General features: G+C 41.0%; 1 protein-coding gene across 1 annotated transcript; it reads left to right on the top strand.

Moving 5' to 3' along the window:
- The first annotated feature begins 153 nt into the window (after positions 1-153).
- LOC139553192 (visinin-like protein 1) lies at positions 154-7,563 on the top strand. Its single transcript, XM_071365238.1, has 4 exons — positions 154-428; positions 3,070-3,236; positions 4,822-5,037; positions 5,547-7,563. Exons 2-4 carry the CDS (start codon positions 3,075-3,077, stop codon positions 5,742-5,744), a joined length of 576 nt encoding a protein of 191 aa, XP_071221339.1. The 5' UTR covers positions 154-428; positions 3,070-3,074; the 3' UTR covers positions 5,745-7,563.
- Positions 7,564-15,907: the final 8,344 nt, after the last annotated feature.

The following is a 15,907-nucleotide window of genomic DNA, read 5'->3' as shown; positions in this document are numbered from 1 at the left end:
CCATACACCTACCTATCCAATAAATGTAATTATTTGTGCTAAAAGGGAACACGACTTATAAGTCATAGATAGGCCTATACTTCTTTTATCAACGCAAATATAAAATCAAGCAGTTGGAGCAATGCACAGAGACAACAGTCAACATAAGATCAATTTGTGATGCACACGGGTGACGCCGTATGTCTACAGTCGCATTACCAAAGACTAGCGTGGGATCGGTCCCTACTGCCGCTGCTGCCTGCCTGCGCCTGTCTCATCTGGAATAGCACGGGAACCCGTTATTTTTCTCTCTGCGTCTTGAAGAGGCCAATTTTAGGGTATATTCCCATTTGGGCACTCTTGATCATCGGGAGGTTTTTGACTGTCTCAAAATACACGACAGTGCAGACGACCATTAGCAATAGCATCTCCAAAAATTGTATAATAAGGTAAGAAGCATGTGTCTGCAGAATGTCGTTTTTATGTTGGCATGGCATGTATTTAAATAGTTTGAGATGATTGTCTAGAGATATAATCATTTCCATTCACGATGTATCACATAATTGGGGGTTTTCCTGCCCTTATAGACACGTTTCAATGAATGAGATTTGGGGAGAGGTTTGACGTTTTATTTGGTGGATATGTGCATCCATCATTAACATTTGCATAACGTTTAGAAATATAAAAACATGCTTAACTAATTATATTTCGAAAATAATATTCATATCATGTTTTTCCGTTGGTTTATTCACATTTCACGAGAATGACCAGTTGTCATTTGATTGGTTGATAGTTCATTTTTGACGTTTTTATCATTTTTAGATGGTGCGCATGGTGAAAAATGACATGAGTGAGTGGTGTGATTTCGGGCGGGTTATCACTAACCAGGTTTAATTCCCACACCACTGCGTCGTTTCTATCGGAATGCACTTGCATACCCCCCTCTATGTCCGAGCAGGCTTGTACCATGAACTGGATATCTGAAACGACATGTTCTATCTGCAATTAAATTGCATATGTTTCTCCACATGACGTTAGTGTTGCGCGTACATGTGATGTGGACAACTATACATTGTTCTATTTGGAACGAGGTTAATCTAAGGGACTAGAATATTAAGCCTTCAAACCGTAGGAGCCAAACCCATTTTCACCTTCCCTCTGATCTCTTTTCTCATCTTCAAGCAAAATGTTCCTCCTCAAGGTCATTCCATGCCTTAGGCTCATTTGATGTTATGTAAGATCCAAATCATTTCAACACAAGCCTTTTGGTAGCATCATCTAAATATATGTCATTTTTTAATGAAAAATATCCTTTGCGCCAAATGTTGGGTATGCAATATACAGTGCAAATAGGCCAAGCCCATGTCAATGTAGTGTGCCTGTGTATTGTGTAATGTGCCTGTATGGGGGCATACATGGCCTCTGCAAAGAGGTCTGCACCTTTCTGGAATAGAAAGTGCACTGCTACATGGTTGTTGGTTCAAGCACGGTGCTTGCTGTCAATGACTCCATCACAATGTATGCCTACTGCATAGCCTAAACCTCAGGCCATCGACAGCGTTGATCACATTATGGTTGTTCCAGTTATCATGATCTCCCACAACTGTCAATTTACAATTAATCTTTGAGTTAATTTTATTATGTTTTCTAGGACAGGATAACATTTGAGCATGTAAGGCAACTGTATGAAGGCCCATGTATAGTTCCCACAGTCAACATATTGGCAGAACAGATGTAAGCAGTAGCCACTGCCAATCCAGGCTGTCAGATTTGTGACTTTCTATTATTTAAGATGATGATCCACTGTGAGAGAGAAGCTCACCCGTTGGGTTGATTCCCTTGTTGATTAATTATCCAGTCAATGGCTTTAAAGGATTAATGAAGTACTGCACCATCGACGCTCCCTCCCTCCGCCCAAAACATGCTGCCTGTCTGAAGAGAACCGCATCAACTCCTATCTAACTACAGACTCCCTCACTCTTCGTCGTGTTATCATCTGAAGTTGCGGAAGGCATCGCCCAAGAATTTGCGAGATCAACACGAATGTCTGTTTTGTTTTTACAGGGACTTTGAGATGCCTTGTGTAATGAAAAGCGCTATATGAAATAAATATTCTTATTCTTATTATTATTGCCCATGTACCCTATGGGTTACACACTGCTGGCTTCATATAATTACTCCATTATGTGATGAGGACATGTCATTATCACTCACTTCGGTTTTCATTAATGAATAGATTCCTCTAGAGGTTTATACTTTGACGTTATTAAACGTGAACTGCAGTTAAAAGTATGCGTCCCAAATGGCACCCTATTCCCTATATAATAAACTACCAATGGACACTATACATTTGGGACGAACACCAAACATCAGGCTGCTGGTCATTTTGGAATCCAGAACCAAAACTCGCGTGCGAAAGTCTGTCACAAGAGACTATAGGCTACAGGTAAAACATAGACAGGTTGTTACATGATAGGTAATGATCGAACGCTTTGATGTGAGTCTTGCTGACTGCAGTGTTCCTGCCCAGCACTGTGTGGTCAGGCCAGAGACTGTGGTGCCAACAGATTTAGAAAACACAAATAGAACACTGGCATCAGGCAGGCAAAGCAATTCATTATTGATGAATAGTCTTTTCTATTTTTTTAAATTTATTTTACTAATTTCATTCCTTATAAAGGGACTGTTTGAAACAAAGCAGATTTGAGAGCAAACTTGTTGGTTACACTTCCTATGAAAACCCTCTCTTTATAACGCATTATAAGCACGTTTATAACACCTTATGCGTTATGCATAATGCATTGTAATGCACAACATACATTTGAATGTGTGGTAGGCTATTTCTATCACCATGATTAAAATGAGGAAATGCCTTACACTATATTGTACTACATGTTGGTATAAAAATACCCCGATGAAGGTCTCTTGAGACCGAAACGTTGGTCTTGGATCCATTAAATGTTGCGAAGCATCAAGATCACCCATGTGCTGGAGTTTCCTTTCTATTCAGTATAAATCCTTCCCAGTCATCCTTTTCAGAGATGTTTTATGTTTTTGAGTCTCTTTGGTCATATGCTTCCTGCACCACAGGCACCATGGGAAAACAGAACAGCAAGCTGACCCCTGAGGTGATGGAGGACCTGGTGAAGAGCACAGAGTTTAACGAACACGAGCTCAAGCAATGGTACAAAGGCTTCCTCAAGGACTGCCCCAGTGGCAGACTGAACCTGGACGAATTCCAACAGCTCTATGTCAAGGTGTGTTGCGATTGGCTACGTTCTCTTATTGCAGATCAGGTGTGGTACATCTGCTTCACATGCTGGAGACATTATTTGTATGGTGTTGTAACCTCTAACTAGGGAAATGATTGATATCATGATTATATAATGTGATTGTTAGAAATCTTTGTGAAGCTAGAACAGAGCGGAATCAGGGTTTGATTTCTCTGTTTGTATTCAAACTGCACTGTTGTTCATTATATTTTCTAACTGATCATAAAGCTTTAACAGTTGTCACTCTGAGCTATGTATTATGGAATCCTTGTAAAAGGTTCAAAGGAAGCCAGTAGAGGTGTGTGGGTAAAATCACTGGGGAGCCAAGCCAGGAAAAATATTACAACCTGTGTTGTGATAAATGGCTTTGTTTGCTCTATTACCTGTTAGTTCATATGCCTGGAAAACCATGATATATTGGCCTAAGGCCGAGACAATAAGAAGTCCAAGTGTCCGAATAAATTCAACCACACCTTTGTTACGTCACAAAACAGGAGAGCAACATCCAAAACAATTTAGCCCAATCAATGTAATCAAAATATCATGTGGCTGTCCATGGTACTGATTTCTCTGTGTGCGTAAGTAGAAAAAACATGTTGACTCACCCTACTACCAATGCCATCCTCCTCTCTTTCATGTTGCCGGAACGGTCTATGACTCAGTCATACAGTTCACACGTTTAGTTTTTGTTATCCTAGGCTACCTTGCTAAAATGCTTGCTCTCTAGTCTAACTAGTTAACATTAGCCTACTACATCTAGCTACATATTGAACTTCCATCCTCTCAGGCCAGCGGCACAATGTATGAATTTATGGTTGCATCAGAATTGTCATTATAATCATTGGTCAGTATGGAGAATTAAGTAAAACCAAGTCCAAATCCCTATCTCCATCCATTGCTAATTTAGGAAAGGGACAATTTTAGCTAGCCTCTGGAGGACAACAACACAACGAGATGCAACAATTAAAGTTTTTTTCTGTCAATGACGTTTAGTTTTTGATGTGATGTGACTGGTGTGATGCCAAATCCAAACTGGCTTCGCTTGCCACTTTTTTTTGGTGTGCCAGGACCATTCACAGTTGAGTTCACTCAGTTTAGCTCAACGCTGATTGCCTATTATTGTATAGAAATAAATATCAAGGGAGGCCAAATGCTCGCTGGCTTCCCTTGCATCCAATGTTACGGGCGGCAACAATGTCATACTCTTTTTGACCAGAGAGCATTAGATAGATGGGCTACACATACAGAGACAGAGGGGCGCTGTTTCGCTCACTAGGATGCTTTCTCCGGTGAGAATCATTAAGCTTTTGCGAATTGAAGGAAAATTATGAAACACAGAGAGACGAAAGATAAAATAATTTCTGTTTCATTTTATTTTTCTTGGTACATTTTTGGTTGTAGTCTGGCTTCCCTTGGCATCCATGAATACACAACACTTAAGGAAGCTGTTCCTTTCAGTTAGAGATGGATCTAAAGATAGAACTAAAGACACGTTTTTAAACGTCATGTCAGAGATGAATAAATAGTTGGATATCACAGCTGTCTCTCAATCAATCACTCTACTTTTCAGTTCTTCCCGTATGGCGACGCATCAAAGTTTGCACAGCATGCCTTTAGGACCTTCGACAAGAACAGCGACGGCACCATCGACTTCCGAGAGTTCATCTGTGCCCTGTCTATCACATCGCGTGGCAGCTTCGAGCAGAAGCTCAACTGGGCCTTCAACATGTACGACCTGGATGGAGACGGCAAGATCACCAGGGTGGAGATGTTGGAGATCATCGAGGTAAGGAATCACATTGATGGCTGGTTTCCCAGACACAGATTAATCCACATTCAGGATTAAAAAGCTATTTCCTCCATTGAAATAGCTTTTTAGTCCATTATTAGGTTTAATCTGTGTCCGGGAAACCAGCCCTATACTGTGTGTTTAAAACAAATCATACTGGATTGTTACCATGACGTTTATACCATTTGTTAAAGCTATCTATCCAGTTTGAAGTAATCAGCAGTGCATGTTATTAGAATGTATTCTGCAAAGGCAAACATGGCTAAAAGGAAACATTGAGACAGAGGACAGTCAAGTTTAGCTAGATGATCAGATGTGTAGGACTACAGTGTTATATTGTGGGGAACATTGGTAAATAACTGAAGTAGTATTGAGATTAAACTTTGAACATGTTAACATATTCACCAAGACTGTCTGAAAATAGGTGTTTCATTCATTATACCCCTGTTCCTTTCTGTGGTATTGCCGTACTTATCATCCCTCCATGTCGTCCCGTGTCCCTCTAGGCCATTTACAAAATGGTGGGCACTGTGATCATGATGAAGATGAACGAGGACGGCCTGACACCGGAGCAGAGGGTGGACAGGATCTTCAGCAAGATGGATAAGAACAACGACGACCAAATCTCATTGGATGAGTTCAAAGAGGCGGCCAAGAGCGATCCGTCCATCGTGCTCCTCTTGCAGTGTGATATGCAGAAGTGAGAAGGGGGTGCTCATCTGTATAAAACCAGACGTGTACACTCTCTTTGGACAGGCAGCACATGTTTTAATGTCTCATTTAAGTTCTTCTTCTCAGCCATTTCCACAGGAAAAAAAATTATGCTTGGACTATTTTTCAATGGACTCGCTTCTTGTGGTTGTATGCATGAGAATGTGAAATAGCTGAATCATTTTGGATATATTATATTACACAATATCATGATACATTTATATTTTATCAAACCTAACCTACCAATGTGAATTGTGCACAAGTAATCCTACTCCATTTACCCATTCACTTTTAGGCTAGCTTGTATATCAGTGAAGCGCTATACATTGAATTATTCTGTTCTTGCAGTATTTAGATGATCCATGTCCACTGCTGCAGCTAGCTGCTAATGCTAATGCTTAACATACTGGTAAATGAACAATAATTCCTATGATAATTGTAACTCGTCTCTATAATATCCAAACTTCTTGAGCTCTTGGAAAAATAGAGACCGGAACTGTGTAGGTTCCAATCTTTGCATGCATGTGTTATGTGTTCAGACTCTATAATCTAACCTCTTCAATTTTTGCATCCTCAAGAGCGGTATTCAAGAAGAAGCCCTCCGAAAAGCGTTTGGTATTGTTGCATGGGATGTACAGTAGTGATTCACCAGACCATTATATTATTAACCTCCTGTGGGAGCATGTTGCCCTCATTATTAATAACATTACGTATGTGTAATTAATATGACACGAGTTCTTGAATGATGGCTAATACGAGCCCTTGTTGTAACCTCTCACAGAGTCCAGATGTATCTGAAAGTTGAGTATTGAACTAAAGTCCAGCACTATAGAAAAACTAGTGAATAAATATGCTGCTGATGATGTACTATATTACCCTTATAATATTATTCTATTGCACTGTTGCCATCAATCAACACCAGGCCAATGCTTATCCATCTTCAATGGTAATAACCACCTATCACTCTTAGCATTGCTGGATACATAAAGCGCCACGATAACTCCAAATTGGTTGGAATTCTCAGCCTGTACGTTTGCCCACTCGATTAACGATACAAAGTAACATCATACATATCAATATGTTTACAGTGACACAGAGCACGGCAAAAATGTAACAAATCTTGGCTTTCAAGCACGGCGTCCGGAGCTTGTGAGTTTCCAAAGCCAGATAGGAAAAGCCTGAAGAGTTTACTGGACATACCGCGTTCCTACAAAAGGTACTTTTATAGAAAACAACTTTTTATTGAAGGTTTAATCTTCTAATATCTCGATCGATCTAAGTTTACAATGGTCTGTGATGGTTCAGAACCCCTCCACGAGTTGCAAGAAGTACTAGATAAAAACAGAGCTTCTGAAACTAAAAGTTCTAGTTCTGTTTCAAATTGACTCCTATATGGATTGCAGATATCGTGAAAATGTGCATTTCCTTGAACGTACTAGACCTATTTACCATTTCGAAGCTATGCAGGCATGTACTGGCAAACATTTCACTTATTATACTAGTGGAAGCTGACACCGTTTTTCACAGTTCTGGATACAGCATAATGTAGACTTGAATGCTCATTATTGATTATTATTTGTCTATACTATTATTTGTACAGGATGATCCAAACTTCATGGCAACAATCTTTGTCAAGTAAATGTTTATACTAAATATGAAAAATCTAATTTAAAAGATAAGTGACTGTGTATTTTGTTTGTTTTGTTCTTTTTATACATGTGGCATGTGTTGCACCCAAAATTACATAGTTACATTCTTTATGTAGTACTAATGAAACTCAATAAAAACATCTATGGGCTTTTTCAAAAGGCATGGTCTGGTAAGTGTGATGCTATTCATTAACCAATCAATCAAGAATGTTACATATTTCCGTGATCGATACGCCAACATAGAAATGATGCAAGTTTGACAATTGGTTAGGTTCCAAAGGTATACGTTTTGTGATGCATTTTATTGTTGTTTGAGGTGAATTATTCACCTTTCAAGATTCTCTGATTTAACCATTTTCCCATTTCTGTCTATTTTTCCGCCAATGTCTGTAATTGCATTTATTACAACCAATGACAGTTAGTTAAGCCAAGATTTGTTAAATAATCTGGGGTAAAAGTAAGGCGGTAGGGTCCGGTACGGCATCCCGGCAAAATAAAGGGGGGGGGGGGGTACGCCATGGGGGTACGCCATACCGATAAAACATTAGCTTATCACAATAATGAAAACAAAATGTCAAGAAAACTGTAGGCTGTTACACCACTTTTTATCATTACTTCATGTCAGATGCATGAAAAATGAGCGGATGGACTTAAAAACTGGTGGTGTAGGCCAGGGTTTCCCGAACTAGGTCCTAGTAAAGGAGCCCTTTGCAGAGATCGTTTGAGAATCAGATAAAAAGCATCATGACTGGTTGTGTTTATGCCACAATAAAAGGTAATACATTTTAAAAGTTAAATGACAAATCTTTACGACTAGGCCCACAGAGATCCTATTAAATTAACAGGGATTCTATATGTAGTTCTATGATTAGGCCGCTAAACATTTTTGGTGCAAGCGCACGCACATATAGGAGGTCCCGTACCGGGAATAAATTAATTATACATTCTCCCCTGTGTATATATTTTTTTGAAACAGTACGACTTCCAACATAATACATTCTTAGAAAAATTGGCTGCTTTAAACACATGCAAAAATAATTTTTCTTTCGTCTCTCTGTTTCATAAATGCCCTTCAATTCGCAAGAGGCTGAAGGTATGTCACTGGAGAAAGCGTCCAAGCGAACGAAACAGCGCCCCTCTATCGCTGTATGTGTAGCCCATCCATGCTGTCTGGTCAAAAAGAGTATGACATTGTTGCTGCCCTAGCATTGAATGCAAGGGAAGCCAGCGAGCATTTGGCCTCCCTTGATCATTTTAGGCCATCAGCATTGAGCTAAACTGAGTGAGCTCAGCTGTGAATGGCGCACCAAAAAAAGCGTCAAGGGAAGCCAGTGTGGATTTGGCTTAACACCAATCACATCACATTAGAAGCCAAACATCATTGACAGAAAACTTGAATTGTTACATCTCATTGTGTCATTGTCCTCTGGTGGCTAGCTAGCTAGCTAGCTATAATCTGCCTTTTCCTAAGTTAGACATGGATGGAGATAGGGATTTGTGGTTTTACTTAATTCTACATACTGGCCAATAATTATAATGGCGATTCCAACCATAAATTCATACATTGTGCCCTTGGCCTAAGAGGATGGAAGTTCAACATGTAGCTAGATGTAGTATGCTAATGTTAACTAGCTGGCCTGGCACATCGTTGCCCATGAAAGGAAGTTAGGCTAGAGAGCAAGCATTTTAGCCAGGTAGACTAGAAGCGTGTATGACAGAATCATAGACCGTTTTGGCAACATGAAAGAGGATGGCATCGGCATTTCTCTACAAGTAGGGTGAGTCAACATGTTTTTTCTACTTGCGAGCACACACACACACACACACACACACACACACACACACACACACACACACACACACACACACACACACACACACACACACACACACACACACACAACCCTACAGCATGGTAACTCTCTGTGGTTCTAAATCAATAGTTGCTTTGTAGTCCGAAAATGTTGGAAACGTTAACTTGCTTGACCATGCTGTAGGTCATGTAACTGCTTGTTACATGCAATATGTTTTGTGGACTTCACTGGACAGGTGTTGCTCTCCGGTTTTGTGATGAAACAAAGGTGTGGTTGAATTTATTCTGCCATTGTCTTCTTATTATCTCGGCCTTAGGCCTACAGTATATAGACACTACATGACCAAAAGTATGTGGAACATCTCATTTCAAAATCATGGGCATTAATTTAGAGTTGGTCTCCCCTTTGCTTCTATAACAGCCTCCACTCTTCTGGGAAGGCATTCCACTAGATGTTGGAACATTGCTGCGGGGACATGCTTCCATTCAGCCACAAGAGCACTGATGTTGGGCGATTAGGCCTGGCTCGCAGTCTGCGTTCTAATTCATCCCAAAGGTGTTTGATGGGATTGAGGGCAGGGCTCTGTGGAGGCCAGTCAAGTTCTTCCACAGTGAACTCGACAAACCATTTCTATATGGACCTTGCTTTGTGCACGGGGGTATTGTCATGCTGAAAAAGCAAGGGGCCTTCCCCAAACGGTTGCCACATAGTTGGAAGGACAGAATTGTGTAGAATATAATTGTTAGCGGTAGCGTTAAGATTTCCCTTCACTGGAACTAAGGGGCCTAGCCTGAACCATGAAAAACAGCCGCAGGCCATCATTCATCCTCCACCAAACTTTACAGTTGGCATTTTGTGTTCGGGCGGGCAGCGTTTTCCTGACATCCACCAAACACAGATTCGTCTGTCGGACGGCCAGATGGTGAAGCTTGATTCATCACTCCAGAGAACGCATTTCCACTGCTCCAGAGTCCAATGGCGGTGAGCTATACACCACTCCAGCCAGGGATCTTAGACTTGTGTGCGGCTGCTCGGCCATGGAAACCCATTTCATGAAGCTTCCGACGAACAGTTCTAGTGCTGGCGTTGCTTCCAGAGGCAGTTTTGAACTCGGTAGTGAGTGTTGCAAACGAGGACAGAAAATATTTACGTGCTACTCGCTTCAGCACTCGGCGGCCTCTTTCTGTGAACTTGTGTGGCCTACTTGTCACGCCCTGACCATAGTAAGCTGTTTTTCTCTGTGTTGGTTGGGGCGTGATAGTTACTAGGGTGGGTCATCTAGGTGTTTGTATGTCTATGTTGGCCTTATATGGTTCCCAATCAGAGACAGCTGTTTATCGTTGTCTCTGATTGGGGATCATATTTAGGTAGCCATTTTCCCCATTGTTAGTTGTGGGATCTTGTCTACAGTAAGTTGCCTTTGTGCACTCTAGTAGCGTCACGTTTCGTTTGTGCTTTTGTTGTTTAGTGAGTTTCTCTTTATTAAAATGATGTGGAACTCTATGCACGCAGCGTCTTGGTCTCATCATTACAACGATCGTGACAGAAGATCCCACCAACAAAGGACCAAGCAGCGTGCCCAGGAGGAGGAAGTATCCTGGACTTGGGAAGAGATCCTGGATGGGAAGGCATCCTGGACTTGGGAGGAAATCCTGGCAGGACAGGATCGCCTTCCTTGGCGGGAGTCGCCAAGGAGCATGAGAGGACAGCAACGACGTCGGGTAGGTAGGCCACAGAAACCCCAAGACATTTTTTTGGGGGGGCACATGGAGCAGTCGGCGAAGTTGAGGGGTGAGTCAGAGACTGTCAAGGAGTTATTGGACAAATTGGAGGAGAGTGAACGGAGGGGAGAGTTAGAGACCTTCGAGGAGTTGTTGATCAAATTGGAGGAGAGTGAAGAGAGAGAGCTGTTGGTTTGGCGTAGTATGCACGGCATTCGCCCTGAGGAGCGTGTTAGCTGTCCGATGCCACCTGCACCAGTTCCTCGTACTCGTTCTGAAACGTGTGTTAAAGTTCCGGAACAATTGATGCCGGCTATACACACCAGATCTCCAGTGTACCTTCACAACCCGGTGTGTCCTGTTCCTGCTCCTCGCACTCTCCCTCAAGTGCGCTTTTCCAGTCAGGTGTGTCCTGTTCCTGCTCCTCGCACTCTCCCTCAAGTGCGTGTCCCCAGTCAGGTCCATCCTGTTCCTCTTCCCCACACTCACCCTGAGTTGCGTGTCATCAGCCCGGTGCCACCTGTACCGGTCAGGGTGTGACTGTACCGGTCAGGGTGTGACTGGGTGTGACTGGGGTGGGTACGCTAGTTTTTGTATGTCTAGGGTTTTTGTATGTCTAGGGGTTTTTGTATGTCTATGTTGGCCTGATATGGTTCCCAATCAGAGACAGCTGTTTATCGTTGTCTCTGATTGGGGATCATATTTAGGTAGCCATTTTACTCATTTGTGTTGTGGGATCTTGTTTTTGTATAGTTGCCTTGTGCACTGCAATACTGCACGTTTGTTAGATTCTTTGTTGTAAGTTTCACTATTAAAAGAATGTGGAACTCTACGCACGCTGCGCCTTGGTCTCATCATTATGACGAACGTGACAATACCTTTGCTTCCCTGGTGATTTTACCCACGCACCGCTACTGGCATTAGCGCAATTGCTAACTAGTCTTAGCGCAATGACTGGAAGTCTATGGTAGCTGCTGACTTCCAGTCATTGTGCTAACACTAGTTAGCATTGTCTCATGACACTACCTCTAACTTCCTTCATATTGGATGTAGAGACATAAAAATGGTATCCATTAGTTTTTTTCTGGCTGTGGGGAAGTAGATAAAGGGCTTCATTGCCAAAATCCCGATGTAGCCCTTTAAAGCACATCATTACCATTCAAATGATTTAAAACCAATACAGTAACCTGAGCATATACAGATAAATCAATAACAGGATTGGGCAAATTGTTTCTGAACAAGGACTACAAAAAAACTAAATTATACAGTCTATTACTAACTGTAATCAAAGTCATTAATTGCACGCAATTAATACATCAAAATTAAATACTATATGTGAGATATCCAGGTCACAGTTGTAAATGAGAACTTGTTCTCAACTAGCCTACCTTTTTAAATAAAGGTGAAAAAAAATTATATGCATAGAAATATGTGAAACTGTAACACAGATGTAACTACACAGACATTATGAAAATGTTTAGGCCCACAGTACATAATGTAATACAAGGTTCATGATTCATCCATCTGCATGGCCCACAGCAAAAAAATCAGAGTCAAGCCTCCCAGAGAGGCTCCAGACTCTCCCAATATTCAATTATTGCAAACATGACTCAAATGTGTTTAAAAATGTGTTCTGATGGCATGATGTGTGCCTGATCAATCATCTATAAGTTACTCAAGCTCTGCGTCCCCTGCCTGTCCTTCACCCCTCTCTGGATCCTGAACCTGATGGATCATAATATGTTCACTGAAAGACAAGTTTGAGAGACACACCAACAATACATCTTTAATGTACTGCATAAGATCAATAATGGCAAGCAATATACAGCCTGCTATATCTGTCCCGTTCCCTCCTACTTACAGTGCATTCGGAAAGAATTCAGACCCCTTGACTTTTTTCACTTTTTGATACGTTATTATTCTAAAATTGATTAAAACATTTTTTTAAATCCCTTGTCAATCTACACACAATACCCCGTAATGACAAAGATAATTGTGCATGTCCTTTGGAAAACTAATTGGAGACAATTGTAATTTTCAACTTTTCCAAACCATCATTGATTCAGTAAGACTTAAATGAATCATAGAAGTGGAATGTTTGATGAAATACTGTTTCAAAATCGATGTGAATCCAGATGCGTAAATAACAAGCATGCATGTAGGCCTGTCTTACCATGTAGACGTCAAACTTGTCGAGGCACCTGAAGGCGGACTCAGTGATCTCCCAGAGGGAGAGGATGAAGCACACTGTGGAGAAGGATCTCTCTCCTCCAGACAGAGAATGCATGTCACTCATACTGTCGTTCTCACGGCTTGGCGCCTTCACCTGCAAAGCTCCAGGAGGTTACATAGAGGACAAGACAGAAAACAGGACACACTAAGTTGGGTTTCACACCCATTGCTGGTGTGTATAGCTCTATCTGTTTTGTGTGGTCGTTGTCATGCATTTCCTGTTGTCTGTACATGTTGATGGTTTAATGTTGTCTCAGTGTCAGTCCTCTTGAATGTGAAACACATTCCTGTAAAAAGGCCAAATAAATTAACTGAACAATTTTGATAAAAATCCATGTCAAATTGATTCTGACAAATATATTGGTATTATGTAAAAGCTATACAGGTAATTTGAAAGCTATCAGGATTAGCTCACATACCGAGATGGAGTGTCTCACTGTTGTGATCAAACATCATGTACCAACAGCAATTCATCTTTATCAGGAAATTATTAAAGTACAATTTGCATCTCAGAGCGGGACCTATGTACATTAAGACAGAAATATGAATTCAAAAGAATGTGGGAATTTTCAATATACAGTATTCGTATTCTCAGTATTGTGGACTATAGGGCGAGTTGTGGACTAAAAGGGCCGGTCGTGGGCTAAAAAGATTGCTCAATGGAGATTATCCATTGAGCTTTTTTGTACAGGGTTAAGCTTCATCTGTGTCTGGGAAACCAGCCTTAGAGTAGTATTTTTATTTTGGGGGTGTAATCTTTAAGAGTCTAAGCCGGGGTCTAAATATATAGAATTTTTTGGGGATGAAACATTGAATTTGGCCTTAGTGCTATTAGCCCATAGAAACACATTGAATAACACATTCAAACACGGATAAACAGATAGTAAAAACACACATATATATATATATATCTAAAAGAAAGTTCTGAAGTGTCTGTCCTATATCTGAGGGATATAACATTTTATTTAACATCTGATTTTAGGTACGTAACTATCTCCATATACAATGCCTTCGGAAAGTATTCAAACCCTTCTGTAACGGCAGTCTACGTCGTCCTCCTCCTCAGACGAGGAGAGGCGAGAAGGATCAGAAGACCAATGTGCAGCGTGGTAATTATACATAATGAATTTAATCAAACAAAACAAGACACTATACAAAATGACAAAACAAACTAACCGTCACAGTCCCGTGTAGCACCAACACTGACACAGGAACAATCACCCACAAACAAACAGTGAGAACAGCCTACCTTAATATGGTTCTCAATCAGAGGAAACGTCAAACACCTGCCTCTAATTGAGAACCATATCAGGCAACACATTAACCCCACATAGAAACACATAACATAGACTACCCACCCCAACTCACGCCCTGACCAACTAAACACATACAAAAACAACAGAAAACAGGTCAGGAACGTGACACCTTCATTCAAAGCCTTATTATAAAATGAATTAAATATTTTGAAAAATCTCAGCAATCTACACACAATACCCCATAATGACAAAGGGAAAACAGGTTTTTAGACATTTTTGCAAATGTATTAAAAATAAAAAACAGAAATAGCTTGTTTACATAAGTATTCAGACCCTTTACTATGAGACTCGAAATTGAGCTCAGGTGCATCCTGTTTCCATTGATCATCCTTGAGATGTTTATACAACTTCATTGGAGTCCACCTGTGGTAAATTCAATTGATTGGACATGATTTGGAAAGGCACACACCTGTCTATATAAGGTCCCACAGTTGATAGTGCAAGTCAGAGTAAAAACCAAGCCATGAGGTCGATTGCTCAGTTTGGCCGGGCGGCCAGCTCTAGGAAGAGTCTTGGTGGTTCCAAAATTCTTCCATTTAAGACTTATGGAGGTCACTGTGTTCTTGGAAACCTTCAATGCTGCAGCAATTTTTCGGTACCCTTCCCCAGATCCGTGCCTCGACACAATTCTGTCTCGGAGCTCTACGGACAATTCCTTCGACCTCATGGCTTGGTTTTTGCTCTGACATGCACTGTCAACTGTGGGACCTTATATAGACAGGTGTGTGCCTATTTTCTCTTTGTCATTATGGGGTAATGTGTGTAGATTGATGAGGGGGGAAAAATTATACATTCATTTTAGAATAAGGCTGTAACGTAACAAAACGTGGAAAATGGAAAGGGTCTGAATACTTTCCGAATGCACTGTACACATACAAAAATGTACTCATTGCACTGTGACGCACCACCTCCCTGTACTGCTAGTCGCTTTGGATAAAAGTGTCTGCCAAGTGGCATATACAGTGTATTAACTGTTTTCATCTTCACAGCATCAGGCACTGCATGCATGTCTCTTCACCTTCAGTGGCTCCATCTCTTCAGCCAGCTGTTCAATCCTGATCCTCACGTCAACATACTGGCAATCAACTTCCTTGGTAGTTCTCTCATGCTCCTCCAGCTCCTTCTTTGCTTCCTCCACAGTTTTCTTCTCACCATCGATTCTCTGCTGGTTCTCTTGAGCCACTTCTTCCTGTAGCATTTGATGAAGTTAGCACGGTCAATTTCATGTAAAGGTTTTACACCATCAATCAATCAATCAATCAATCAAACCAACATCGATCATCTCTATGGGAAATCAAAGCATCATTTGTAATCATGGATCAATAAAGTTGTATTTTTTACCAAAGTGCAGATGTCATCAGTCTGTTCCTCCTCGACATTCTCAAGCTCTGTCACACTGGCCTTGACCTGATTCACTGTGGCCT

Source organism: Salvelinus alpinus, chromosome 25, assembly GCF_045679555.1.
Source record: "Salvelinus alpinus chromosome 25, SLU_Salpinus.1, whole genome shotgun sequence".
Taxonomy (NCBI): domain Eukaryota; kingdom Metazoa; phylum Chordata; class Actinopteri; order Salmoniformes; family Salmonidae; genus Salvelinus; species Salvelinus alpinus.
The sequence above is the reverse complement of the archived record's forward strand: the minus strand, read 5'-3'. Positions and strand labels throughout refer to the sequence as shown.